At 40.1% G+C, this 27,811-nt stretch overlaps 1 protein-coding gene and 1 long non-coding RNA gene across 3 annotated transcripts; both read right to left on the reverse strand.

Moving 5' to 3' along the window:
- Positions 1-11,090: 11,090 nt before the first annotated feature.
- Positions 11,091-13,104, reverse strand: gbp (glycogen synthase kinase binding protein). Its single transcript, XM_022208412.2, has one exon. It carries the CDS (start codon positions 13,081-13,083, stop codon positions 12,526-12,528), a length of 558 nt encoding a protein of 185 aa, XP_022064104.1. The 5' UTR covers positions 13,084-13,104; the 3' UTR covers positions 11,091-12,525.
- Positions 13,105-19,909: 6,805 nt separating this feature from the next.
- LOC110960973 (uncharacterized) lies at positions 19,910-24,971 on the reverse strand. 2 transcript variants are annotated; one of them, XR_007945639.1, is made up of 2 exons: positions 22,218-24,971; positions 19,910-20,988 (listed from the first exon to the last, which is right to left on the reverse strand). It is a non-coding gene; the product is annotated as an uncharacterized LOC110960973 (long non-coding RNA). The 2 variants fall into 2 exon arrangements; XR_007945638.1 differs by having other exon boundaries at positions 19,910-21,201.
- Between the last annotated feature and the right edge of the window lie 2,840 nt (positions 24,972-27,811).

Consider the following 27,811-nt stretch of genomic DNA (forward strand, 5'->3'; position numbering starts at 1 on the left):
CCCCTGAGAGACCGGGTGCCCCAAGTGCTAATACATGTACTGCACAGAAACGACAGCAATGGGCATTTACGATGCAATTATGAAACTACGACGTAGCAAACCCCCTTGGGGGCCCCCGCATGGCCCTATCTGCCTTCAATGCTGTCTGCATCAATCAGCGTGAGCCGCGAGGTTTTTTTGTTTATCGGCCACCAAGCTCCCCACTTGTGAGAGACACGATGAAGAGGAGTTATTCTAGTGGGGCAGAAAAGAAAAAGCAGAGGAAGGAAAAGGAGGAAAAAAGAAAGAAAGACAGTGGTCAGTGCATTATTATGATCTGCTTACAGACTGTTGTCACGGACTCCATAGGGGCTAATAAGCTAACAACTAAGCTATGACGAATGCTTAACAGGACACAACAACATTGAAGCTAGCTAGCAGGAGTAGATGTGCTACTCCAGTCTCAACTAGCTGAAAATAACAAAAAGTCTAGTGAGACAGACAGTCTAATAATAATAGATAATGATAATTATACTAAAGTACACCTTGTATGAAAAGCTTTGTATAATGATGAAATAAACTTGATGGTGCCCAGAGGGGGAAATTTGTGTTGGGCAGTACATATGATACGTGAACTTAATACTTGTTGAACTTGTATCTATATGAATATATGTTTCACTCTTATCTCTCCTCAGGATCATTACTAACTTTTTTAAAACCAAAAAATCCAGGGAAGGATAATGTTCCCCCTCCCATTCCTGATAATGAAAACCGTAAGTTCATTATTCCACATTAATTGATACTATGTTATGCCCTCTAAACATTCTTCATGGCAGAAGCATCAAGTTGTAGTAGTAGAACATACTGTGCACATACATAATCATATGCCTGCCCTTAAAGATTCTTATATGCCCTGTTGTCCTTTTTTGGGTTCAGTTCCATCAACATCCACCTCCAGCAGCACAGCAGTTTGCCAACCTCCTGCGCAGGAAGATCAAACAGATGATCAAAGATCAATTTCAACTGCGGATACAGATGACTGTAAATTCAATAGTTTTTACTTCCATAGAGAACATATAACAACGACAATAATAATAACTCCAACAAGAATTGGTGTAATTAGCCAATGCTAGTTAAAGATTATTGATGACAAATATGGCCTGTTGTTTTTTTTCCTATTTTTTGTCATTAGTTCCATCAAGACCCGAAGGTGAAGAGTTGATCTCAGCGGACCCTGCACAATGGCCAAGCATCCTAAGCCATACCAAACTGTGCCAACTGGTAACAAGGGGACCCATACAGGTGAAAGATATGGCTTTCCTCCAGAATACAGACAAAACTCCACGTAGATTCAAAAAGGAATATTACGAGCACTGGAGAGGTGTAATACACAGAGTCATTGCCATCATATGCCATTTAGCTGAAAGAAATCAGGGTTTGAGAGGGCATACAGAGGCTCTATATGATCCACATAATGGAAATTTCCTAGCCCAGGTGGAATTGATGGCCCAGTTTGATCCCATCATGAATGAACACGTAAGAAGGATTCAAACCAAACAAACAAAAGTGCATTACCTCAGCAACAATATTCAAAATGAAATAATTTCATTGGTGGAAGGCAAAATTAGTGAGGAGATAGCCAGACAGGTGAAAGGAGCAAAGTACTTCTCTGTCATAATGGACTGTACTCCAGACACAAGCCACAACGAACAACTGTCTATCGTCTTGAGAGTGGTGAAATGTGAGCCATCAGTTGGTGCTTCGATCTCTGAACATTTCATTGGATTTGTTGCTGTTCAAGACACCACTGGAAGAGGTCTATGTGAGACACTTTTAGAAAAGTTGGTTGAGCTCAACTTGAACATCAGAGACTGCCAGGGACAGTCTTGCGACATTGGAAGCAACATGATGGGACATAAACAAGGGGTTCAAGCAAGATTACTGCAACTGAATGAGAAGGCATTGTGTGTCCCATGCAGCAGTCACACTCTTAATCTGGTTGTAGCAGATGCCCCCAAATCTTCTGTAGGCTCCATCTCCTTCTTCAGTGTTCTTCAGAGAATGTACAATCTTTTCAGCTCCTCTGTGCAACGCTGGGCACTTCTACAGGAACATGTTAAGCACGCAACAGTAAAATCCTTGTCAGTGACCAGATGGGAAGCCAGGATTGACAGTGTGAAAGTTGTCCGTTACCACCTGCCAGAGCTCATACAAGCACTGTCTGGCCTCCAAACCCTCTCGGTGCAGAAGAAGGACTCTGAGACATTGTCCACAGCAACCAGCATAAAGGCTGGACTGATGACATGGAGATTTGTACTGTGCACTGTAACCTGGTATGATATTTTGTATCAGGTCAACCGGGTCAGCAAGATTCTGCAGAGCCCCAGTCTTTCTCTTGAAACACTTAAAGCAGAAACAAGCGCAGTGAGAACCTATCTGGAGAATGCAAGAGAAAGTGGACTTGCTGCCGCTCAAACTGAAGCTACAAAGATAGCAGAGAGCCTTGAAATTGCCAAGACATTTCTGGCAAAAAAGACAGCGAAAAACAACAAAGCAGTTTCTGTATGTGGGCAGAGAAGAAACCCAGTCCACCCCAGATGAGCAGTTTAAGAGAGAGTTTTTCCTGCCTCTAGTGGACACAGCCCTCACCAGCTTGACTGAACGATTTTCTAAAATCGAAGATGTTTTCTGCCTTTATGGTTTCCTGTTCTCAAAAGAAAACATGAGAGAGAGTGATCAGAGTGGCAAACTCACAGACAACTGCAAGAACCTCGAGAAAACACTGCAGGATGTAGAGTCTGAGGATTTGGTTCTGGAGATAAGAGCTGCAATACATACCTTCCCTGATGCTGTAGCCTCCTGTCCAAGAATGATGCTGGATTACATCTACAAGGAGCAGCTTCTGGATCTCTATGGAAACCTCAGCATTGCTCTTCGTCTGCTTCTCACTCTACCCATCACTGATGCCTCTGGTGAGAGAAGCTTCTCTGCTTTAAAACTGATAAAAAACTACCTCAGCTCAACCATGTCCCAGGAGAGACTTACTGGACTTGCTCTCATTTCCATTGAGCACAATGTGCGAAGGTCTTTGGATCTGGATGACTTTGTGACAGCGTTTGCACAAGCTAAAGCTCGCAAGCATCATTTTTAGAACAGCGGACCTGTGGGTACCCTGTTTTGCACAAGCCATGTTGATTTTGTTTTGTTCTGTTTTTGTTTTTTTGTACATTATTTATCATTCACTTTGTTGCAATTTTATTTTACATTTTATCCTTGGCACCATCCACTCAGATTTGTATATTTTGGAATTGACAAAAGTTCATATTTTATATGTCTTGTGGGTGTCAGATTATTTTCGTAAGCATCATTTCTAGACCAGTGGACCTGTGGGTATCCTGTTTTGCACAAGCCATGTCGAGTTTTTTTTTGGTTCTGTTTCTGTGTTTGTTCTTGTTCTGTTATTTATTTATTTATTTATCATTATTTATTTATTATTCACTTGCACGTCAACTTATTTTACATTTTATTTATGACAGCATTCAGTTTTGTATTTTTGTAATAAACAAAGTTCATATTTAATATCTTGTTGGTGTCAGATTATTTATAACAACAATTATTGATAAGCCAGGGCTTTCAAGGACTTCTGTTGGTCCCTGGATCTCACTTTGAGAACCCCTAATCTCTTCTATTAGATTAGGGGTTCTCAAAGTTTTTCAGTATACATATCAAATGTCCCAGAAATTGTGTGCAAAAAAACAATTTTTTTCGGTGTGCACGGATGGGGTGGGGGCCCGATGCATTTCTTGCTTGGAGCCTCCAAGGACCCTTGCCCCGCCACTGGCCTCAACCTGCATCACTGGAAGGTTAATGTGATGAAATAAACCAGGACTGCAGTCGCAGTGATGACGGGTTCAAGTCCGGCCCACGGCCATTTGGGCTTTCCTGTCATTCTCCACTGTACTATATATTAAAGCCTAGAAAGGCCCAAAAAAAGGAAGTACTAACATGGACTTCACAGACCTAAAGGTCTTCTTCACCACTTCACCTTAAAAAAAACAACAACTTTATTTTACCAGGTAAGATCAGTTGAGAACAATTTGTGATGACCTGACAAGAAACCTCATTCTAACAGGGACAGCTGCTACTGAACATGGCCCAGATAGCAAACTATGGGTGAATCAATGTTGAATCTATGTTGAGACCTAACGTCGAAATTATACAGAAAGCGCAAGGTTGATAAAATGTTGAGTCAACGTTTGCTTTTCAACCATAAATCACACTTTACCCAAATAGCAAAAGATGTTAAATCAATGTTGAATTAGGGTTAAGAAGGTTGAATTGTGGTTACGGTTGAAGACTGATGGTTGGATCAACGTTGATTCAACAACATTTTGTCAACATTGAAGTTTGTGTTTAAAAGATACCATTGAATCTACATTGTATTTTGGTTTAATTAAAATGTTTGACAGGTCAATGTTTAATTAATGTTGAATCTATGTTTGCAAACATGTAATCTATGTAAGCAAACGTTGACTCAACATTTTATCAACCTTGCGCTTTCTGTATAATTTCAACATTAGGTCTCAACATAGATTCAACATTGATTCACCCATAGTTTGCTATCTGGGGGACTTCTTCTGCTGCTCTCTAATGAAAGAAAAAGGTTTCTGCTGATACCCGTTCAGAAAAAATAACAATACAGATGTATAAATTGTTGTTGTTGGGAAGTTTCCTGTTATAATGTTATGATCGTGGCTCTGGACTCTGAGGGTAAATAGTTTTTCTGCAACAAACCAGATAAATTGTTAATGGCCTTGCTGTGGCAAACAGCTTTGGTTTTACTTGATTTGATTACATTAATGTTTAAGTTGAGATTTACAAGAAATATTTTAACTGCTACGGTAAAGAGAATACTGCTGTAAAAAAAGCACTGTATTTGTTTGAAATGTTTGCAAACCAAATGTGATTGCATTTTTGTTGGAATAGCAGTACTTGACAAATAAAAGTGCAGAATACACTACTTTTAAATTCATATTTAATTTTATGCATAAAAATGTGATTAATTTTGATTATTATTATTATTATTATTATTATTATAAGTTTATTTAAAAAGGGACCATGGACAATGTTAAACATAAATGTTTCCATTTGATGTCTAGTACCAGAGTTAGCTTTAAGCTAATTTCCATCTGCAATCGCAGTAAATCATGCAATTAATCGCCATTAAAAATTTTAATTGTTGCCCAGCACTAAATTTAATACATTTCCTGTTATTTTACTAGACATTATAGCTATAATTCTAACAAAACAGAGAAAATCTGTAAAATACCAGTGAATATGAAGAAGTTGTTTCTCTTTTTCTGTATTTTAGAACCACTGTGTGAACAGCGAGGTGATGTGACTTCATCTCCTCAGATCTGAACACGAAGCTGCTCTGCATCATAAAGAAGATGAATGCTGACAGCAGCAACGCCTGCAGCCAGAACTGTGTTTGTGAGTCATGTCTTGAAAGAAAAGTGGTTTTAAACTCTTAATGTCTGCTGGCGTCAACACACTGAATTTAGCTGCTGTGAATCCTCCTGCAGACGCTCAGTAAGCTGCCATTTAATGAGATTATAAATCAGAGAATCTGTTTTAGTTCTGATCTCAGTGCAGCCGAACTTTAAGCTGTTTTAGGGTTTCCATCATGTCACTGCACTGAGGAGAATAAACTGTAACTGAGGTCTGTGTAAGAAGCGTTTCACAGCGTTAATTAAACCTTTAATCCTATTTGTTTGCATTCAGCCCCAGTTTGTAGCATTTAATGGCCTCTATGAGGCTCTTAGATCCCACAAACAACTGCAAAGAGAAGGTCCACTGCCCATCCTACTATGTACATACATGAATGATCCTCCAAAAACACACAAGGAGAAAGCCCCGCTCTGACCAGCAGCATCCCCTCTGTCACTTATCACAGATCGGAGAGTCAGAAAACAACTCCTGAAAGACAGAACCGGCCTCATCCTGCTGCTGGGTCTCTGCCTGACCACCACCTACTTCGAATATAACAAAGGTTTCTACAGACAGAAGCTCAGTTGGTCTGACTGGCTCTCCAGGTTAACCCATAGTGGTCGACCTCCACATGGAGGACATGGAAACCAGCACTGTGCTTGTTTAAGGGAACATCTAGCCACTGGTTCAGAGATGTGGACGACACCTGGATCAGAATCAATGCACAAGAAGTAGAACCTTCATGGAGAACATCAACTCAGGGGACAACAACATAAAGTTCTCCAGGGAAGATAGGAATGATAACAGCTTCCTTTTTTGGACTTTGATGTGTATTTTGAGGAGAATGAAGCCCTCAACACTGAAGTCTACAGGAAACTTAAACACAGACCAATATCTGCTGTTAGGTTCTCACCATCCGCTGGAACATAGACTGGGTTCATCAGAACCTCAAAGCACTGGACTGAGAATGTTCCTTCCAACACAGAGAGAAATGAGAAGGAGCGTTCCCACAGTAGGAAGGCACTGTGGCTAACTGGGCCTTTATCAAATCCACAAAAGATCTAGGAGACACAACATGACAACAAACAGCGAAGAAAACAGGAGGAACAACGCCGTTATACCTGCTGCAAAACTGTAGAAATTGTCTCGCATGGGAGCACCAAAAATACATATATGTGGCAAAAAGTGTTGCAGAAAAATAAATACATAGGTAGCAAAAGTGTCGGCTGCAACACACCTAACGGTAGAAACTACACTTTATGATTAAAATCGCACTCGTTAATTTAGGGGCACCATTCTCAGCTCATGTGAGGAAATTATCAATTTAGACGAAGTCTCAAAGAGACTTTGATTGAAATGAAATGAAGTGTTGTTTGTTCTTCTCCACAAAGTAGACTTTTTTTTACACACACACACATTCTTTTTAACATAGTATTTAAGAGCACTTTACTGTCCCATACATGAGGGAAAAAAAGCACTTTAAAATTACAATGTTCTTTTTAATGTCATTTTGTCTTTTTGCATGTAATTGTGTGTCTTGCTGGGTTGTCCTTTTTAAGCTGCTTGTATGCCCTTTTTAATTGCCCCTTGTGAACAAATAAAGTTTTATGAATTGAACTGAAACACTTCAGATTCTATGTGTCCTTCTTCCATTCTGGTCCTGATCAACCTGGTGTCAGAGTCCAGATCATCACTCCGGTGATGCTGCATTTTTTTGATGTCAGGATTTAAGCTGTTCAATTCATTCCTGTGTAGAAGGTTCTGTGTGTTCCGTAGGCAAATGAGAAGGTCTGAATCAGAATCAGAATCAGTTTTATTGCCAAGTAGGTTTTTACACTTACAAGGTATTTTCTCTGGTGCTCTTGGTGCAAGTACAAATAGAATAGTAAGTAAAAAGATAGAGATAATAATAATAATAATAAAAGTCAAGGTGCAATGAAAAATATAGAATAAAATAGACAAATAGACAAAGATATGCACAGTTACTACACAGTAGTAATTAATGTGATCAACAGAGCTGATTTGCAGCGGGTTTACAGTGGGAGTTGGTGTCAGGTAGAGTGTAGGGGTAGGGGTGGGTCACAGGCAGTGTTCAACAGCGATGCAGCAGAGGGGAAGAAGCTGTTCTTGTGGCGAATGCCAATCCTGCAGAGGTTTTCCTCACACTTGACACTTAATGACCTTTATCAGATTCTAGTGGAGGTAGGAGGCATCATGTTGCCTCCCAGAGAACCGTTAGTGGTCCTTTAGCGGTAAACATCCGATCAGCAGATGTTCTATTTGGGGGTGAATTTTGGGTCAGCTGTCTTCTGAAATGGTGTCTTGCCAAATTCACAGCTTTGGGAAAGGGTCTTTGGATCTTTGTGTGTTGTTCTGGAATGTTCTGCTCCTTAGTACGTTACACACCAAACATAGCTAGAGTGTCAGAAAAACTCCAAACAAAACAAACCGCCGTACTTCAGACCCAACAACACTATGAGAAAAAAACTGGTTGATCCCAAGAATGAAACACCAACAATAATAGAGAGAATAAACTACAGAACACAGACCTTTATAAAGGAAAATAAACTACAGAACACAGACCTTTATAAAGGAAAATAAACTACAGAACACAGACCTTTATAAAGGAGAGGACTGAAGGAAGACATCTATGTCAACCTGGAACATCATCTCTAAACAGAGGAGGGTAATAACAGAAGGTCTTCAAGAGCCTACAAGATAAGTCCAGTTGGTTTCTACTGAAGCTCCTAGGATCACCATGACCTGATGACTGAGACTCTACACAGAGACATTAAGCTTTGTTGTGTAACTGTAGTTTTCTGTTTGTATTTTGTAGCTCAGCTGCTTTCAAACCACAATTATATTTAATTAAACACTGCTGCTGCAAAAACAAACTGTAAAAAGAGCAAAACAAAAAAACACATGATAGAGAAGTGAAATATTTTATCACCTTCAATATTATTTTTGTATTTTATTTTAAATGTTATATTCAATATGTTCTCATTTCAAATGTGTTTTTAAACCAAAACAATTTAAGTTCAATTTCAATATTTTTGATTCACAGAATTTCATGAAAATCTGATTTATCTGCATAAAAATACTAAAATGTGTCAGAAAATATATCATTAAATGAACCATCTTCATCTCTACAGATGTCATGTATTTGTCCCTGTAAAAATGAACTATGAAATAAATACAAAATACACTTCAGGTATGACAGAGAATTGAAGAGAAGAATTATAATGAAATGTTTTAAGAAACAGACAAAGTCAGAATAGAGAATAAAGTCATGTTGTAAGAAGAAAATCTGACTCTTAGAATTTATTCCTGTAATGTTTAGGTTTGTCTTGTACATTTTGGGATACACATATTTATTGTAAAAGTACACAAAGTTTATGCTGTAATTTAGTCAAAATGTTCAGAAGGAAGTCACTCTGTAATATAATAACGGCAATAATAAGTAATCCAAGTCTGTCCTGAGGTGAAATGAAGCTGCAGGTTTGTATCAGCAGGTGATGAAAGTAATCTGATTACTAATGAAGCCTCCATTGAGTCATGCTGCCCCCCAGTGGACGGTCACTGTTATTACACCAAAGAGTTTTCTGTCTCTTTAGGACAGTTTTGTCTTTTCTGCTGTTCTGTTCCTCATTTTCTACTTCTGTGTCTCATTCTGGTCTTTTTGTGACAGTTTGGCCTCATTTTGGTTTAGTTTTTTCTGGTCTTGTGTGTTGTTCTGACCGGATTAAAGATTCACCAGGAAATACAACGCAAACATATTTTTACGAAGCCAAATCTCACCACGATGTTCTAAGGGTCAGTATATAATTGAGGGACTTTTGAAGTACATGGGATATATCTTGCATACATTATTATCAAAAGTAAAAAAATAATAATGTTTTTTATGTTCATTATGATCATGTCTTTACAAATTCCATAGTTAGTTATTATGGAAGTAGTCACTTATTAATAAAAAAAAATACTGGGTGTCATTGAAATGTCAACAAAATAAACATCCAAATTTAATAACAACCACCCTCAAATTAGCTAAACGATAATAAAGGGAGCTTATTCAAAAATGGTTTTCATTGTATTCTTTTAATAGAGATAATCATGACGGATATTTCTTTTTTGGCAATATATCAAAATTTATATGGGAAAAACAAATTGTATCTGTCTCCGAGAAACCACTTTCAACTAAGCTCCCCCTTAGAAAAACATTTCTCAAGGTGTAGTGTGTTAATTCCAAATCACATACTGTCTATAATTCTCACGTTAAATATTTATCCTTGTGAGGTTAATTTATTTTTAATTAACTTATTTTATGTATTTTTTATGTAATATTTTCTTTTTCTTGCTGCTTGGACTAGTTGAATTGTATGACACAATTGGTGCCTATTTGTTGTATAATATTTGTTGTTGTGCAATGCTTAACGAAAAAATATTTTAAAAAATTCCAAATAAAAAAAAAATCTAAATCAAATGACCTGCTCCACATGATGTCATTTCCTCCTAAAGAAAAGACTGCAGAGACTCCAAGGTTTTCTCAGTTATTTAATCTAAAGTAGTGTGCGAGTCAAGTGTGGATTTATCGCATGTCAACAGGTTTACTACAATATCTTTATAAAAAACTTTCAATTTCAGTTTTACTCAATTTCACATATAATATTTAGAATAATCTTTCTCTAAAAATGCCATGTGGTGTTTGGTTGTAGGCAGCCATGTTGATTTTAGGCCTGAAAACAGCAAAAATATCAACTATGACACCTGTCAACTGTATTACAAAAAGTCCCGCAATTATATATTGACCCATAAAGTGTGTGAGAACAAACTTGTGGTCAGAACCAAAGGAACCAGAACACAAAGACTCTCCAGAAGTTCTGATGACACAAATACAGATTAGAAAGAGAACAGAACATGTTTTGTGCATCTTTGGGACAGTTTGGTCTCTTTTTTTGTCATTTCATGTCACGTTTTTCGTCATTATCATTGCTCTGTGTCTCTTTGTGGTCGTGTTGTCTCCTCATACTGTAGATGTTGAACTATCGCCAAGTTTCCTCTCTACTCATCCGCTGTAAAAAGGTGTTTCACCATGCTGGATGTATCTTGAACAACTTACTGCATTCATTTTATTGATCTAGTAGCTTTGATTTTCCTCTCAGTCTTTCTGTATTGGTTCAGATTGGTTTACTTTCAAAACATTTTTGAATATGAACAAAGCGATTGTGATGAAATTCAGATTTTAAGCTCAGATTTGATTCAATTTCCTGACAGAACTGCAACTATTATTTTAATTTTTGTAGACTCTGGTTGATAAATTGTGTTATCTTGGTTTTGTTTGTTTTTTTAAAGATAATGCACCTTTGAAAGCTGCTTGTAGGTTTTGTGGCTGAAGTTTCCTGCAGCAGGTCAGTGAAATAATAGATCTGGATGTTGAGTTTCTCTGCAGCGACAGCAGAGGGAGCTACCACAAACAGCATCAAGGCCTTGACATCAAAACATGTTATTGTGAGCTGCTGTGGCCCACTGAGCAGCAGGAGGTATTTATAGCCGATAACAAGCACTACACTGACTGACAGCTTCTACAACAGCTTCTCCCAAATCAAAGACACTCCACAGAGGGCTGGAAAACAAAGTGTGTTTATTAAGACAACAAAAAGGCCCTGAATACTCAGGAACATTATCAGACGCTTCGCTACGAAGCTGATTTTCTTTACACAGAGAAGAAACAAATAAAAAAAAAACCAAATGAACTCCTCGCTGGAATTCCAAACAGGTGAAGCACCACCAAAGTGTGGCAAACGGTCAGAGCAGGTAAAGGTTGGTGGAGCCTGTCTGAGCTGACATCACCACAGTGAGGATCCATCAGCTGCTGGACAACAGGGTGAAAGTCCAAGACCCAAAGCCCAAAGACAACCAGAAAACACTCACATTTAACAAGCTGCAATCACAGAATTTAGACTCCAATCAAGAGTTTAAACAGTCAACAGTAGAGAACCAATGAACTAATTATTGCAGCTCTGGATGGTTAACTGAGTTTCTGACTGGTGGGTGAACAAAAGTACTTTTAAAGATTCCACCTTTGCCTTTTAGACACTGATGGACATTTTCACCATCCTGTGATTTCTTGGAGACAAAACAAGACAAACAATCAGCGGAACAAATTGCTGATGAAAATAGTTGTTGCCCTAAAGAGGCCAGAAATACAGAATTAATAATAGTTTCTGTGTCGACTGATCAGCTGCTTGGAGGACAAAGTGTCAGAAAACGGCAAAAAATGTGGATCAGTTTTTCCACAAAATCCAAAGATCTTCAGTTTACCGTCAGAGGAGATAAATCAGAAAATATTCACACTGAAGAAGGTGAAATCACAGAATCCTCTTTTCTCTCCAGTTTAACTGGTGGAAGCTGCTGTCAGTAAACCGGTGAAACAGCCAGTTAAAGGGCAACAACAATGAGCCGAGGAGGAAGCTTCCTGCACGTACAACCAGCACTGTAAACAAAACCACCCAGGGCCGGGCACGGCGCTCCCAACCCCCACAGCACATGGACACATTCCGGGTGGTAAATAAATGAAGCTGGGGCTTCCTCAGGGTGATACAGACGTCCTGGAGGGGACAGCTTTTGTTCGATTTTACAGTCACACTCTCCCTGGTGAGCCAGTTCTCCTCCGGACCTCCACAGCACATTTACACCGTGAAAATCACCGATTTTACCTACAATCAGCGACTCTGACACTCCGACACATTCAAACATAAACAACACGCTCGTTAGCCGGGCGGCTAATAGCTAACTGTTAGCAGCTCGCTAAATTAACTGTTAGCGGCCAGTAGGGCTAACTGTTAGCAGCTAGCCAGGCTAACTGTTAGCAGCTAGCCAGGCTAACTGTTAGCAGCTAGCCAGGCTAACTGTTAGCTGCCAGCAAGGCTAACCGCTACCACAACAAACAGCAGAAACACGTCGATGAAAGTCATGAAATTAGAAAACTGAGTCTTTTATCAAATTCATCTCTAATCAGTCTGACGGTACAGTCTCGGTTCTAGAGTCCAAACACCGTTATCAGCACGGCACATTGTCCGCCGCCCGGGGGAAATCTGCACAGTCTGCGGCCGAAAACTGAAGCCGCCTAACGGCCTCCTTGATGAGGTTCCCCGACAGAATGAGTTCCTGGAGCAGCCGGTGCGGGTCGTCCTCCTCCATCCTCTTTCTGTTCCACGGTTTGATTTGGTCCCAGTCCGGGTCGCCGTGAGACCCGGGGATGTGGTACGGGCTCGCCCTGCTGCTGTTCCCTCGGTGACCCCGGAGCCGCATGCAGCATCCGCGGCGCTTCTGCCCCGGTGCACCCGCCGCGCCGCCGCCAATAAGGGCCGTGGACACGGACACCGTCTTCTGGTGGCCGCCGCCGGTGTTACTGTGGAGCTGCAGCGCCTCTCCGATCTTGGTGACCAGCGCGTCTACTTCTTTGGGGTCGACCGTGACGGACTGCTCCAGGAAGATGTAGTTCTCCTTCCGACAGGGCATGGTGGTGGTGGCGGAGCTTGGGCTGGGTTTGGTTGGGTTCGAGATGAATGAGGTTCCGCTGCTGCTCAGCGCCGCTCCGAATAACCGACGGTTCATTTGTAAACAATGGGTGACGTGAGGTGGACCGTACCATCTGCGCTGAAGGAGGGAGCGGAGCTTTGTAAACAAATATAAATCCCAGTCATATAGTCCAGGAAAACAACCAACCTTCATTTAACACTTTATTATTTTACAAAAACAGCCATATTTTTTCAGTCCTCTGCCGGAGCTGTAACACCGGGGAACTGGTGCTCTGTTTCCCGGCTCTACCCGGCCGAGCCCCGACGGTGTTCCACTCCGTCCAAATGGACATTACATAAGAGTGTCTGCTGCTGTCTGTTCAGGCAAAACAAACAAAGAACTGATTCTGCATCAGCTAATCACCAAATCAACGAGAAGCTGCAGCAGAAAACAGACATTTATCCATTCAACAGTCCATATCTGTGTTTAAACCAGAAGGTGTGCTGAAAAAAAGATGTTCAATAATACTGCACAACCATAAAATCAAACCCCACATTCAAGAGTCGGTTGAATTATCATCATGCAACACATGATCCTAAGTAAAACCACAGATTTTGCCACTTAATGTGGCTCACACAACAATATTAAAGCGAGAATTAGCGCTGAATGATTTGGAGGAACAACTATTAGAGCAATTCAGTCCAATGCATTCTGCAGAGGACAAAAATAAATGTGCCCAGACACACTGTACAACCTAAACTGCAGCATTTATTTGATGACTGCATTGTTACAAATTGTGATTTAAACCCGATTAACTGTTCTGTCTCAGAATAAATCATCAGATAAGAAAAATCTCCTTCTTCACACTTGACTTCTGCAGGCGACGATACAACAAAACTGTGTCATCTTATTTGATCACACTGTGGCTTCAATTTGACCTTTTTCTGGTGCTTTTCAAAGTTCAGGTATGTAGGTTCATAACTGGAATATTTAAAATAATCCTATAGTTAGTCAGATTATTTATCTGCTTCATCGCTATGCAAATGTAAACCGATTTAAGAGATTATGTCTCCCAAACTCTAACAATAGACTCCTGAATCATGTAGGTCATATAAAAAGTGAAATTGCGGGCACGTTTTACTGCTTTCCAACATTAAACAGACTTAAATTACATCTCTGCATGATGAAAGCAGTTTCAGCCGGCTGCAGCCCGACTGACAATGATCCTTTGAGTTCAGGTAATGAATTAATAATTGAAGGAAATCACAGTTAATATGGAGACACTGAGGATGTTAACGTGTGATGAAGGACAAAACATCTGCAGCAGTAATTCAGCAGAAATAATCCACTATTAGTTTGTGATGCAGCAAAAATGATTCTATGATAATCTGAGCTCATAAAACACTTCAGAGTGTGCGTGAGTGTGCAGCAAAGTGTGACTGTGGTCACAATAGCAGCCGGCTGGGTGTGTGTGTCTGAGAAGAACATGGTGTACATTTCTGTTTCTGAGAAGCAGCAGCCTGAACCTGATGCTCCACTCACACCGAGCCCTCATGGCCATAAAAGGAGCTACTATCAGTGCCACCACGTGCTGCAGCAGCCAATCACAGCACTGGCTCACACTTCCTGTGTGTGTCAATGAGTCCAGTCATTCTGCAAACAGTGGAGCAAATAAACCGTCACACCCTCCTGAGACTCATAACAAGAATCAGAGACACAAAGCTACAGCTCAGAGTCAAGGAATAAAAACAAACCAAGTTTAATCATTCCCAGTTCAGTGTTTACATTCCTTCATACAGTCTGATAGGAGCATCCAGCTGATAGTAAATCAATAAACTAAACTTTATTTGAACCCAACCAGCTTCTACAACTACTTTCTCTCTGTTTATAAAAAAACTTTAACTACATAAATATTTAATTCAAACAACTAACATTGTTTTCCTAAAATTGTAAATAAAACTAAAGTTTACTGTTTTGTTGTTTAGAGTTCTGTTTAAATAGAAGTGTAATAGTATGGAAGGAAGGTTATAGTCAGAGTGCAGACGTGAGGAGTTCAACAGCACATGGGTGTAAAAATAAATAAGCTCTGAATGAGTGAAGACGTTCCAACAGGACGTTCGTTGTTCTGAAACAACCCCAGCTCCACATTCTTGTCCGTCGGTTCCTCTGTTCCTCAAACTCCCGGGGTTTCTCTTAAAGCAGAACAGCACAGTGAATTATTACCACAATGTTCTGATTCAGCAGAAAACATCCAGCTTAGTGCTGCTTTTAATGTTCTACTGACTGAAAAGATTCAAACACAACATTTTACTCGTGAACATCCTCCTCCCTCCAGCTTTATTTGTCAGTGTGACATCTTATAGCTCTGAATTTTAAGAAAAAAAGGCCCAGAGTAAACAACAGATTTGTTTAAAGTCTATTAACAATTATCAATTACAATTATTATTATGATAATCAAATGTTGTGTTTTGTCCAAAGATCTTCAGTTTACTGTTAGAAGCTCATAGATTACACTAAAGGATTCATTGTTCAGCTCTGATTACACATTTGAATCCAACAAACAGTCTAAAGGACAGATTCATTGTCCGTCTTTGTGGTGGTAAACACTTTAGTTCACATTCGTGTCCTTCAAGCTACAAACTGACACACAAACTCAGTCAAACACTTCCTGATTCCTCCTCAGTGAGTCAGAGCCACTGTAAACACAATTCCTGTTAGTCTGCAGCTGCTGCTGTCAACACAGACAGACCAAGCGTCACACACTGTGAGCTCAGCCTCAGTTGCTGCTGAACCAGTTTCTAACAGGAACAACACTGTACAAAAAAGCTCTCACAAAAAACAAACAAAAACTAAAGTAAAAAAAAATGCTTTGGGCAGTTTTTGTGCAGATAAAAAAATGCGTGAACTGTTATTTTACACATTTTCAGTTTCATTATAGATAATAACTAGTAAAGAAAACGAAACTGTCAGTAGTTTTGTTTTTAAATTTTGAAAAACTGTAATAAAGTTTTCTAGTGATTATTGAAAAGCAAAAAATAAAAAACAAAAAAGATAAAAAAAATACTTAGAAATTCATTACACAATTTAAATATGTAAAGAAAAATATAACATCAAAATAATAAATATTTTTAAATATCAGAACACTTTTATTTGAAAAAATAACATAGACTAATAAAAAATCAATTCAAATATTACTGCAAAACAAAAATATATTAAGAGTTAAAAATTAAAGCAATTATTTACTTAAACATTTAAATACTAAGAAAACAGTAAAGATAAATATTATTGTTGTATATATAATTTTTTAGATTTTAAAATTGCTAAAAACCAGCTCGTATTTTTTTTCGCAGTTTGAGCTTCAACTAGAGTTTTAAAAATGAATTTAAAATACATTTAATATGTTTGTGTTCTCTTCTTCTGCTGTGGTTTAATGGCAGCAACTGGAGAATCAGCGCCACCTGCTGTTTATGTGAACAAGTAATATTACTGATCTGCTGCAGCTTTAATCTGTTTCTGTATTTGATGTCATTTTGAGTTTTCAGTTTCATCTGTTCAGTGGTTGTTTCGTATCTGATGCAGGGTGAACGCAGTGTATTTTACAAGTTAATCAGATCTCTGAGCGTCAGTGAACGCAGCAGCAGCAGGAAGAAAACAGGCCTTTGAGCTTCAGGATCAACTTTGGCAGCAGTTGGAGAAAATCCAGCCCCTTGGTTCATCGGGTTCGTTTCCTCTTTCAAACATTGGGAGCGTCCACTTCTATTTGCCCCCCTCATGGTGCAGACCACACCCCTGCTATGGACCACGCCCCTTTAAATAGGCCCACGCCTCCTGCTGGGGAATGTGAAGCACATGGCTGGAGGTCAGTTTGTGTTGGTGCAGGGAAACACCCAGAACCAAGCTGCAGCTCAACAACACAAACCGTGATCCAACACTGCATGTGGCCGAAAGTATGTGGACGCTCTGTGGACCAATCAGAACTCAGACTGGGAGTCACATGGTCTCAGCCAACAGTGTTAGACCATTCCAAGGATTGGGGCAGAATTATTTCTTTAAAAATCCATCACATACTCGTAGTAAATGTCTCAGAGCTTTTCTACAGCCACTCAGCAAGACCGACAGACAGAAAGTAGATCTGATGGAGGCTGATTTCTGAAAACAGACAAACAACAGGAGAATAAAAGCTCCTTCATTAACAGTATCTTCTGATTTATCCTCATCACTGACACTGAAATGGTCCACGAGAGAACCAGTTGTGGGCTCAGTTTGACAGACCTGCACAGGTAGTTACTCTGTTTCACCTTTGGTCCACACAAACAGGATGAAGATGATCTAGAATGACAAATACCTGTCAACTAAATGTGTAACAAATGACTCAACAGTGGATCAAAATGACACAAATATTAAAAATTACTGAAAAGGGTCCAAAAACATTTCACGAATAACTTCTTAAAGCAAGTTCCAAACTGACTCTTAAACAACCGAAAGTCTGATAGAAGCGACTCAGAAGCTGTCCACCGAGATTAAAACCTGGTGAATAGAAAATGACCAGAGCTGCAGATACTGTGCTCGCAGAGTACCTAAGTACACGGTTATGTGTGGGGTAAAGTACCTGTACTTCGTTCACCTCTGCATGGTGTTACAGTTACATAAGTGAGCATGAAGCTGCTGCAGCATGTCGGAGCCCTGTGGCATCATGGGACTGATAAACAGCTGATATGATCCAGACTGTAGAGCTTCAATGTGCAGTTACATAAGACATGCTACTGCAAGTACAAGTACACAAGTACAAGTACAGAGCTGCTGACCGTGAGGTCACAATGAAGCTTCATCTGCGTGACACTAACAGTAATAGTACTACTATGTTAATATTTTACTAAAAATATTACTAAATATAACAGTACTTTATCATTATTGTGAGTAGTAGTACTAGTGATAGTTGCAGTGATAGTAGTATTAGTAGTAGTGGTGATAGTCGTAGTGGTAATAGTACTAGTAATACTATTACTAGTACCACTACTATCATTACTACTATTATAGTAGTAATGATAGTAGTAGTAGTGATAGTGATAATCATAGTGATAGTACTAGTAGTAGTGTTGATGGTAGTAGTGATAGTAGTACTAAAAGTAGTAGTTTAAGAAAACAGACGTGATGGAAAGCTGCTGTGTGTCTTAGTTAAATTAACTTCTGTCTGATTCTATTTGTAATAATGTAAATTATTCCGACCAATGAAAAATTTGTAATTTATCTAGATGGAGATCATTAAGACAGAAAGCTAAGTGAAGAAAAAACTTAAAGTTAGAAAATGTAAAAGAGGAAAAGCAATCTGTTTGTAAACACAGAGAAAAACTGATTTAAGTTAATATTTGAAATTTATAGAACTTGTTTTAAACTCTGTTTTAATCAGGCGTGAACTAACCGTGACGTCACCCGTTGGTTCCAACGCCGAGAAAATGAAGCCCGGATTTTGCTACTTCCTGGTCGCCATTTTGGATTTTTTGGAGCCAGTGACGTAAAAAGCATCATCAAACAGGCTGGACCGGAGAGCAACTAGGGGCAGGGCCAGTCTTATCCCGCCCACATTTTACCGCAGAGGTTTCTCTGCCCTAAAAGATCAGTTAATCATTCCAGACAAGACTGTCTATCAAGTATAACCATGCCCCCTGGCTCCGCCAACTTTAACGATTTATTTAAAATTCAATATTGATTTATTTTAAGATCGGCCACCTGATCTCTCATTTTGACCATGAAAACTAACGGGGAAAAAATCCTGAGCTGTAGAAAATCAGTCTATCAAATTTTATTTTTTCCGGTGATGAATTGGGGCAGTGGTTGGCAACTGGCGGCCCGCAGGCCAAAACTGGCCCGTCAGGAATAATATCTGGCCCGCCAGATGATTTTGAAAATTTGATTTGGCACAGAGCCAACCCAGTCCGTCACCGCAACACGAAACTCACGTGGTCGGCTGCTGCCGGGCATTTCCGCGTTTGCGCTACTGGTCGGACACGGTTGTACCAGCCAGATTTCACTGAGCAACAGTGTGTGCAAAACATGTGTGTGTCTCGGGAGTCATTTTTAATACATCTGTGATCAGAAATGAGACGTGTGTCCCAAGCAGCGCCGATCAGCTGCAGAAGGGGCTAAGTAAAGTTTTATTGTATTTTTAAGGTTTTAAATGCATCAGAACTCGTGATGGGATGTGATGAAAAAAACTATTTAATTAAAGGCTTTGTAATCAATTAATCACTTATTTGTCAAATAGCAATATTTGACACAGCAAAGTTTCTCAGTTCAAATAAATGTTGGTTGACGACTTAACCGTTGAATAGATACCTGAACGTAAACAAAAATGTTTTTCTTTAATATTTATTTGCATTTTTCATCTGTCTGCTACATTCAGACTACTGCAAACTCAAAGTGAAATTATACTGATACTATTCAACATTTTAGGACTTTCTGTAAACTCAAGCACTTTCAGTGTCTTGAAAAGTGGTCTATTAAGGGACGGCTACACCGTTTGCAGTACCAGGACTGTTGTAGCTAACTTTAGCTCTTGTGCTAACAGCAACATGTTTTACACTATGGTGATGCCGAAGGTTTGAAGTGATGCGGTGATTGATTTGTTGCACAATTTACATACAACCATGCTTTTATCCAAGCTGCCATCAGGAAGATTTTGAAAACTTTCTTGTGCACTGACATCTCTCAGTGCGTCCTGTATATCTTCTTCACAGCTGATAAACAGACTTTAGGTGCATTATCGCCACCTACTGGACTGCAGTGTGCATCAGTGTTACAGGTGTGAGAACTGAGAAACGTAATTAATATGTTCAAGTCCCAGACCTAGTCAGAACTTATAAAACATTACAACACTGAGGAACCACTCAGTCAATATATCTATAGAAAACAGCAGACGGTGAAATATTGTGAAAAACTGTAAATAAGAACAGCAAAACCTTCGTCATTATACAGCAAAACTGGTGGGAGTATCTCCCCATAATGTACTTAAAAATACAATTATGCATACATAATAAAAGTAACAAATGGAGAGAACAACAAAAGTCCCCATGTACACACATTCATGTTGCACTGCCCTATGTTTCGCCAAGAGAAAAACTGTCCGGATGTATCCTTGGAGGTTACTTCTTTGAGTTTAAAAATTTACGTGCCCACGGATAAAAACAGCTCCTCAGTCAGTTTGTCCAGTATCCAGTGTTTCTGTACTTCCTGTCAGAAAGCAGGAGGTTGAAGAGACCCCAGCCAGGGTGTGAGAGATCAGACAGTTTGCAATGGGGGTACTCGATTATTTTCTGGGTTGATCTTATTACCCCCTGGAGGGCTTTTCTGTCCTGAGTTGTACAACCGGCCACACTGTGATGCCAGCACACTTTCTATCATGGAACAATAGAAAGTCTCCAGGTGACATTTCCTCAACAGTCTAAGTAGTGCAGTCTCTGTCATGTTGGTAGACTGACTCCACGCAGAAACTGTTGATCTGTAGTGAAGCAGGATCTCCCATCAACCTCCTAAAGCCCTCCACCATCTCTTTCATTTTACTGGTGTTCAACAAAAGGACATTATCTGAGCATAACGACATGAACATCAGGACCTCCTCTCTGTATGCTCCTCCGTCACCATGAGACCCACCACTGTTGTTTCATCTGTCAATTTGCCGATGATGTCTGAGTGGTGGGAGGAGACGCAGTCATATGTGTACAAAGCTGCCCTGAGTGGAGCCTGTGCTGAGTGTCAGGATGGAAGATCTCTGAGGTCCAACTCTCACTGTTCGTGGGCGATCGCACAGGAAGTTCTGAATCCTGTCACAAGTGAAGGGTGGGAAGTCCATGTCAGTTAGCTTTTTGACAAGGATGTCAGGCAGGACGGTATTATATGCCGAACTTAAATCCACAAAAAGCATTCTCACAGTCGTGCGGTTTCTCTCAGTGGCTCACGGCGGTGTGCAGGGCAGTGATGATGGTATCAGCTGTCGACCTGATAGCTCTATAAGCAAATTGGTGCTGGTCAAAGTTTGCAGGGAGGCAGGAATGGAGGAGGTGAAGGACTAGCCTCTCAAAGCACTTCATAACCACAGATGTTAGTGCCACAGGTCTACACACACATTAACAGACTGCACCGGAGTGGAGAGCTCAGAGCTGCTGCCTTCCACCATCTTGTGACGATGGACAACAAACAAGATGTGGAAACTGTAAATGACTGTAAAAAGATTTTGATTAAAGAAAAACAACAACCGTGGTTCTATGTGAGTGAACTGGCATGTACGGGTCAAAATCCTGAACATGAATGAACGTTTGTCATGTATATCAGGACTGATGGTTAAGAAATACTCAGTAAATGAGACAAATAATAGAAATATTCATTTTCAGGGCTATTGTAAAGCTTTAAAACTGACACAAAAATAATCACGCATCAGAATCAATGTTCCTGCTGATCACTAACACCCAGACTGTGGTTACCAAAATAAAGTACACCAACTGCTTAATATATGAAAAACAGAACATTTTCTGTTTTTTTTTTAAATTAAAAAAATCATGATTTATAGAGTGGTATGTTCAGTAGTTCCATCAGTGAAAGTAGAAAATCTAATTAATTCACAATAGTTTTAGCAGTGTGAGTCAAATATTTGTGTCTTAAACCCTTCTGTTGTCCTCGTTTACGGGCACCAAAAAAATACAGTTTTCTTGTCTGAAAAAAAATCCAAAAATTCAGCAAAAAATTCCTCAACTTTCTGAATGTTTGCTAAATCTTTAGGAAGAAAAATCCAATAATTCCTTAAAAAAATTCTCTTAAAAGTTTTATTTAAAAAAAAATCCCCCAAATGTGGAAAGAAAATTCTTGCAAATATTGTCAAAAAAAGGGTCACGGGGGTGCTGAAGTCTATCCCAGCTGACTCGGGCGAAGGCAGGGGACACCCTGGACAGGTCACCAGTCTGTCGCAGGGCTACACATACAGACAAACAATCACACTCACATTCACACCTACAGGCAATTTAGAGTAACCAATTAACCTCAGAATATTTTTGGACTGTGGGAGGAAGCCGGAGAAAACCCACGCATGCACAGGGAGAACATGCAAACTCCATGCAGAAAGATCCCAGGCCCAGGCCGGGACGTGAACGAGGGATCTTCTTTCTGCAAGGCGAAAGTGCTAACCACTACCCCAATGTGCAGCCCCCCAGTCATTTCTTAGTTTATATTAAGTCTGAACTCACATGAGCTCCAGTGAAGCAGCAGCAGATGAACATGAGTCTGTGCAGAGTGGACTTCGTCACTTTCTATTTCTGAGGATCCTTTAATGTTGTTGTTGAATCTGCAGAGCAACACGTGCCCTCAGATTATTTCTGCGGTCTGAAATCAGAAAAAAATAACCTGGATTTACATCAAACACTTAAACTCCAGCAGTCAGGTGTCACATACCTGCACATCAGAATGCAAACTTTGTTCAAAATGACACTAAAATTGTCCACAATGAATGAACTATGGTTAAAAAACCCACTAAAAATTAACTATAACCATTCAGCAATTGTTCATAATAAGAAAAATTAATGAATGCAAATGATGAACAGCAGTAAACAGTGAATCGGCTTGTCTGAATCACAGAAACAATTTTAAATCTTAAAGCTGCACTTTGATCGATGTTGTTTCGTTATACTTTGGTTTCATGGATTCCTCTTCACGCGCTGAGGTTGTGTCACGTTCTCATGTTCCAGTAAAAACTGAGCCAGCAGTTTGTGGGTTCTATCACAGAACACATAAAGCAGTTCCTGCAGAACCAACAGAACCCACTGACCAAAGATCCGAACACAGCAAACGTCTGCTGATCTATTTGTGTCTGAAGCTTCTGGGAAGCTGCAGCTGAAACCTGCAGCTGAATATAGAACCGAGTGCACTCACAACGTGCAGAACCTGCTGCAGCTGGTTTCAGTCTGAACAACAAAGTGGAACACACGGTTCTGCTGCAAGAACCCAGGCAGAGAACAACCGAGAATGTTCTGCTCAGGAAGTGATCCATATCAAAAATCAATCAGAATCATTGATCAGCTCTGATCTGATCTCCATGCACACTTTGTGGTGCACAGTTGTTTAATCAGTGTGTGTTGTGTCAGCAGGTGTCTCTGTGCTGTTACATCGTGTGTGTGTGTGTGTGTGTGTGTGTGTGTGTGTGTGTGTGAGTGAGAGAGAGAGATGTACAGCTGCAGGAGAATGTTCAGTATGTGTATAATGTCAGGGAACTGCACACATATAGACACACTATCAGAGAAAACAAGACACAAAAACTACAGTTTAGTGCAAACAACCACTAAAAATGTGTTAAACTATGAAAATGAGACATAAAACAACCATTAAAACATTAAAGTACCCATCTAAGCTCATCTAAAGAAGTCAGTTACACCAAATAATACACAAAAATGTCAGAACTTAAATGCAAAGAACCACAAAAAGATGTGGAAGAACCAAAATAAGGCTCAGAGGAGCAGCTGGATCTGGACCTATTGATCGGATCATGTGAAGAAACACAATCACTGATATGATCAAACTGATTGATCAACACAACCTGAAACCTTCCTGCTGCTCAACACAGTTGGCTTCTGCTTTCAGAGGTTTCTGATTATTTCCAGATTCACATGAAAATGTCAGATTTGTGATCTGTGCTGCTGCATTTATGACCAAATGAGAAAATCACATCAAAAACTGTAAACAAGAACAATCTGATCAGTTACAACTGACAGATCAATAAACTCCAAACATCTCTATAGTGTTTATCTATATCTACCATGCTTCCAATGTTGGTAACTGCTGTGGACATACTGATTCCAGGTTTTGTACATTTTTATGAAATAAAGAATTTTTTAAACTATTTTTCCTGATTTCCATCATTCTGTTACTGACAGAAGACACGTCTGGCATCTGAGCTGGTTCCTACTTTAAATTCTCCTGATCATCGATCGAACCCTGAATATCTCCAGACAATAATCTTCTGTTGCTATTCAGAAACTGCAGCTGCCTTCACTGCCTGCAGGACAACAGAAACACAATCTCAGACATCAACTTTTTACTGAACCACCAGTTGTTGTTTTAAAGTTCTAATGAAAGAAACTCTGCAGTTTAAACTGTGACTGTTTATGTTTTATTTAACTCTTTACAGGATTTCCAAAACACACAGATCAGTGAAGTGCACACACACTGGCCAGGTCAAAGAAACAAAACAAGAGAACACAACAACACAGCAACATGTGTTCTTCCAATCCTGCTGCAGCTCACTTGACAATAACTAAAGTCACACTGCTCCACCTGAGAGCAGCAGCCAGTCAGCAGGCTCACCTGGGAGCCGATAGTCACACAAACTAAACTATGCTGAAGCTGCTTTCAGTCAGTAAATAAAAGCAGCTGCAGAATCCACAGCTGGAATCTGTCCAACATCAGACAAACTGTCTACAACCACACTGAACATCGTCCACAGAACCCTCACAGTCTTCAGTTTCTGTCCTCGAAGTCTCAGAGTCTCAGTCCTTTTTAGTAATTTTAGTCCTTTCAGTCTTCAGTCTTCGTCTTCTCCATCTCCGTCCCAGACCAGCGTCTGTCCTGCCATGGACATGTACTCGTCCAGCTGTTGGTCCAGTCTTCTCCGGGACATGGACATGTAGTCATCCAGCTGTGCGTCCAGCTGCTGCCTGGTTGGAACGTCCTTCTTGGTCCTTCGCAGCTGCAAATTTGTCTGTGTTCGTCCTGCTGGAGGAAACTAATAAAGTTATTCAAACAGTCCATAAAAACTTTTGGATCCTCTTTTAGGAACTTTTCCACGATTCAATCTTTGGCCAGACAAAGGTAAAGTGAATCTGTTGAACTTCTCACAGCGGCTGATCTCAGAACCTGCATCAGTCTGAACTGAAGAGTTTACAGAGAGCAGCAGTGAGCTTAGAGCGCCTCCTACAGGCTGCAGGACTTATCACAGCAACAACAGCAGCCTCCACAACTACAAAGCAGGTTCAACATATCCACAGAAGCTTTTAAACGTCTGATAAACTCACCTGATGTCAGTCTGTGGACCTCTGTTGTCTTTAGGAAGCGACGGCGACCGACTCCACGGTTCAGGTTTCCTCTTCCTGCATCAGCAATCACACAGGTAGAAGACAGGTGAGGCTTCAGGCTGCTCTTTGGTTACAGTTACAGAGTCATAGTATGTTTGAACAACAAGCTCCGCCCACTCGCCATAACTTCTAACTACAGGAATCTGCAGCATCATTTCTCCAGGTCACAACTCTGGTTCAGCACATCTGGAAGATGCATTCTGAGGAGGTAGAACTCTACCAGCATCATTCTGACCACTTCAACCTTCAGCTGAGAACCAATACAGGACAAAGTAGATCTGATGAACCGAATCAAAAGGTCTGGAACCTGAACGACGAAGAGTCAGAATTTAACTGTAGATCTGATGAACCGAATCAAAAGGTCTGGAACCTGAACGACGAAGAGTCAGAATTTAACTGTAGATAAACTGGAATCATAACCAGTCAGAGTCCAGCTGCAGATATTCATGTTTTTAAACACGTGAAGGTAAAAGTCTTTGTCTTGGAAAGTGAATCAACCAAAGACGTCTCCAGAGAATCAGCGTTTGAAGTAAAACTCAGCTGGAACATCAGGATTTATTCAGTCTGTTAAAACACACAGACTGTGCTGACCAATGAATACATCTATTGATTTTCAGTATTGCTAACATCATCGTAAACTCACTGATCATCTCATCTGATTCTTCAAAGTTAACCTGATTTGGAGCAGCTTCGGTCTCCACGGTGACCAACCTAGTTGACCCAATTGGTTAAACTGCTCTGCTTTGATTGGCTCACTGGTGCTGCTCTGTGATACTCACTCCTGCAGCTGGGGCAGACCCTGGACATCCACCTGTACTTGTTCCTGAAGCTCCAGAAGCCCACCTGCTGCCCACCAAGTCGAGTCCAGATGCTCCGGCTCCTCAGGTGCCGCTTCACCGTCTGAGACCCGCCAGCCTCCAACTGAAACACGACAGCCAAGTTAGCACAGCTCAGCCTGCAGTGACAGACAGGTGACCTGCTCACCTGTCTGCAGCGACTCACCTGTGGGTGAGGTGGTGATGACAGATCACTGTTCCCCAGCAGGACCAGCGGCGGCCCGGACACTGGGTCACAGGGCCTCATTCTGGACCGGGTCAGCTGCTCCACCAGCACCTGAGAGAAGCTGATAGAGCTTCATTTCAGCAATATTTTAATGTGACGATGAATCAGTTGATAATGTTAGAACTACAATCTGTTTTAGAACCCTGAAACACGACATGTTGGTTTTATTCACCCGTTTAAAACAGCAACTGTGATTTAAAATACACTGTGACTGAATTAACTCAACAAGGCTAAAAAATTCAGATGCATAAATATATATAAATATAGTTTCGACTCTACAGGCTTGTAGATTAGTTGTGGTCTTTAGCTGACAGTATCATACATTAAGAAAAAGCTTTAATACTTCTAAAACCAACAGAACCTCAGAGATCTGATCATGAATCCGTGTCTCTCTCATTGTCTGCAAGAATTAAAGAAATGAAACGACAGAAATGAAGTTGGGTCTGACCGCTCGTTGAGGGAAATCTTGGAGGTGCCGGTGAGGAGGAGGCGGTCCGGCTGAGAAGGATCCATCCTCCGGTCCTGATTCATTCTCCTGCACAACACCAAACTGTACCAGCTGAACCGAATGTCGTCCTGCGGGTTCAATAAACACAGACACGTTTCTCTCAGCACAGCGAAGAAATCGGAGTTTAAATTATCGGACCAGGTCTCAGAGGTCTGTTAGGTCCAGCAATAGTTGGATTTTACCGGGTCAACTGTGCTCTTCCCGCCTGTTAAATGCTGACCTCTAGGTAAACATAGATCAACTTTGTGTTTCAACGACAGTCAAAAGTCAGAAAAGACCTCAGAGACTCACCGGTATCAGCCTTTAGTCGGTAAACTCTTAATTTCGCCGACGAGCAATGAAATGTTCCGTTTCACCGATTTTCATAGGATCTGCCATGTTGTCCCGTTAAAAAGCAGCTTCGCGGCTAACGTTAGCTTCCCTTTCTATCTGTTCATGAGTCAAACGTTTCAGTTCAGGATAGCTGGATTCAAAACTACAGAGATGCTAACTGACGTGGGTAGACACGCTTGTGCTGTCAGTGGACACACCTGTTGGCTCTTGTTACCTGACCCACCGTGATGCTAATGCTAACTGCTGTTACGTTAACCTCACAGCCTTAGCTAACGGCTACTTAACTGCGGCTGTTCTAGCTTTAGCAGTCCTACTAAAGCTAAAAGTCTTTATAAAGGTTTTAGTTGCAGGTTTTGAAGTTTTAGATTTAAGTTTCCAAAGTAATGTTGTTAATTGAAAAGTAAAGTTAAGCAGCTAACTAGCAGCCTCACCTGTCCTTATCCTCCAGTGTGCAACTCAGACTGAAGCCGGTGAAGTGTCTGTAAGCGGCTGTCAGTCACAGAGTCATACACCAGCCTCCAGACAGTCTTTCAATCCTCATTTGTATCATCTGACAGCAAATTATAGGCAATTAAATAATTTTACTCTTCTATTAATTTTTAAAATAATTGTAATTAGTTTTAATATATGATGCCACAAATAAAACTAAAAATGATTTTACTACAAAAATAAAATACATTTCTAATTTTTTTACATTTGATATATATATATATATATATATATATATATATATATATATATATATATATATATATATATATATATTTACATTTGATATGTATTAGAAGTTACATAATAAAGCTAAAATGTATAT

This window comes from Acanthochromis polyacanthus, chromosome 12 (genome assembly GCF_021347895.1).
Source record: "Acanthochromis polyacanthus isolate Apoly-LR-REF ecotype Palm Island chromosome 12, KAUST_Apoly_ChrSc, whole genome shotgun sequence".
Taxonomy (NCBI): domain Eukaryota; kingdom Metazoa; phylum Chordata; class Actinopteri; family Pomacentridae; genus Acanthochromis; species Acanthochromis polyacanthus.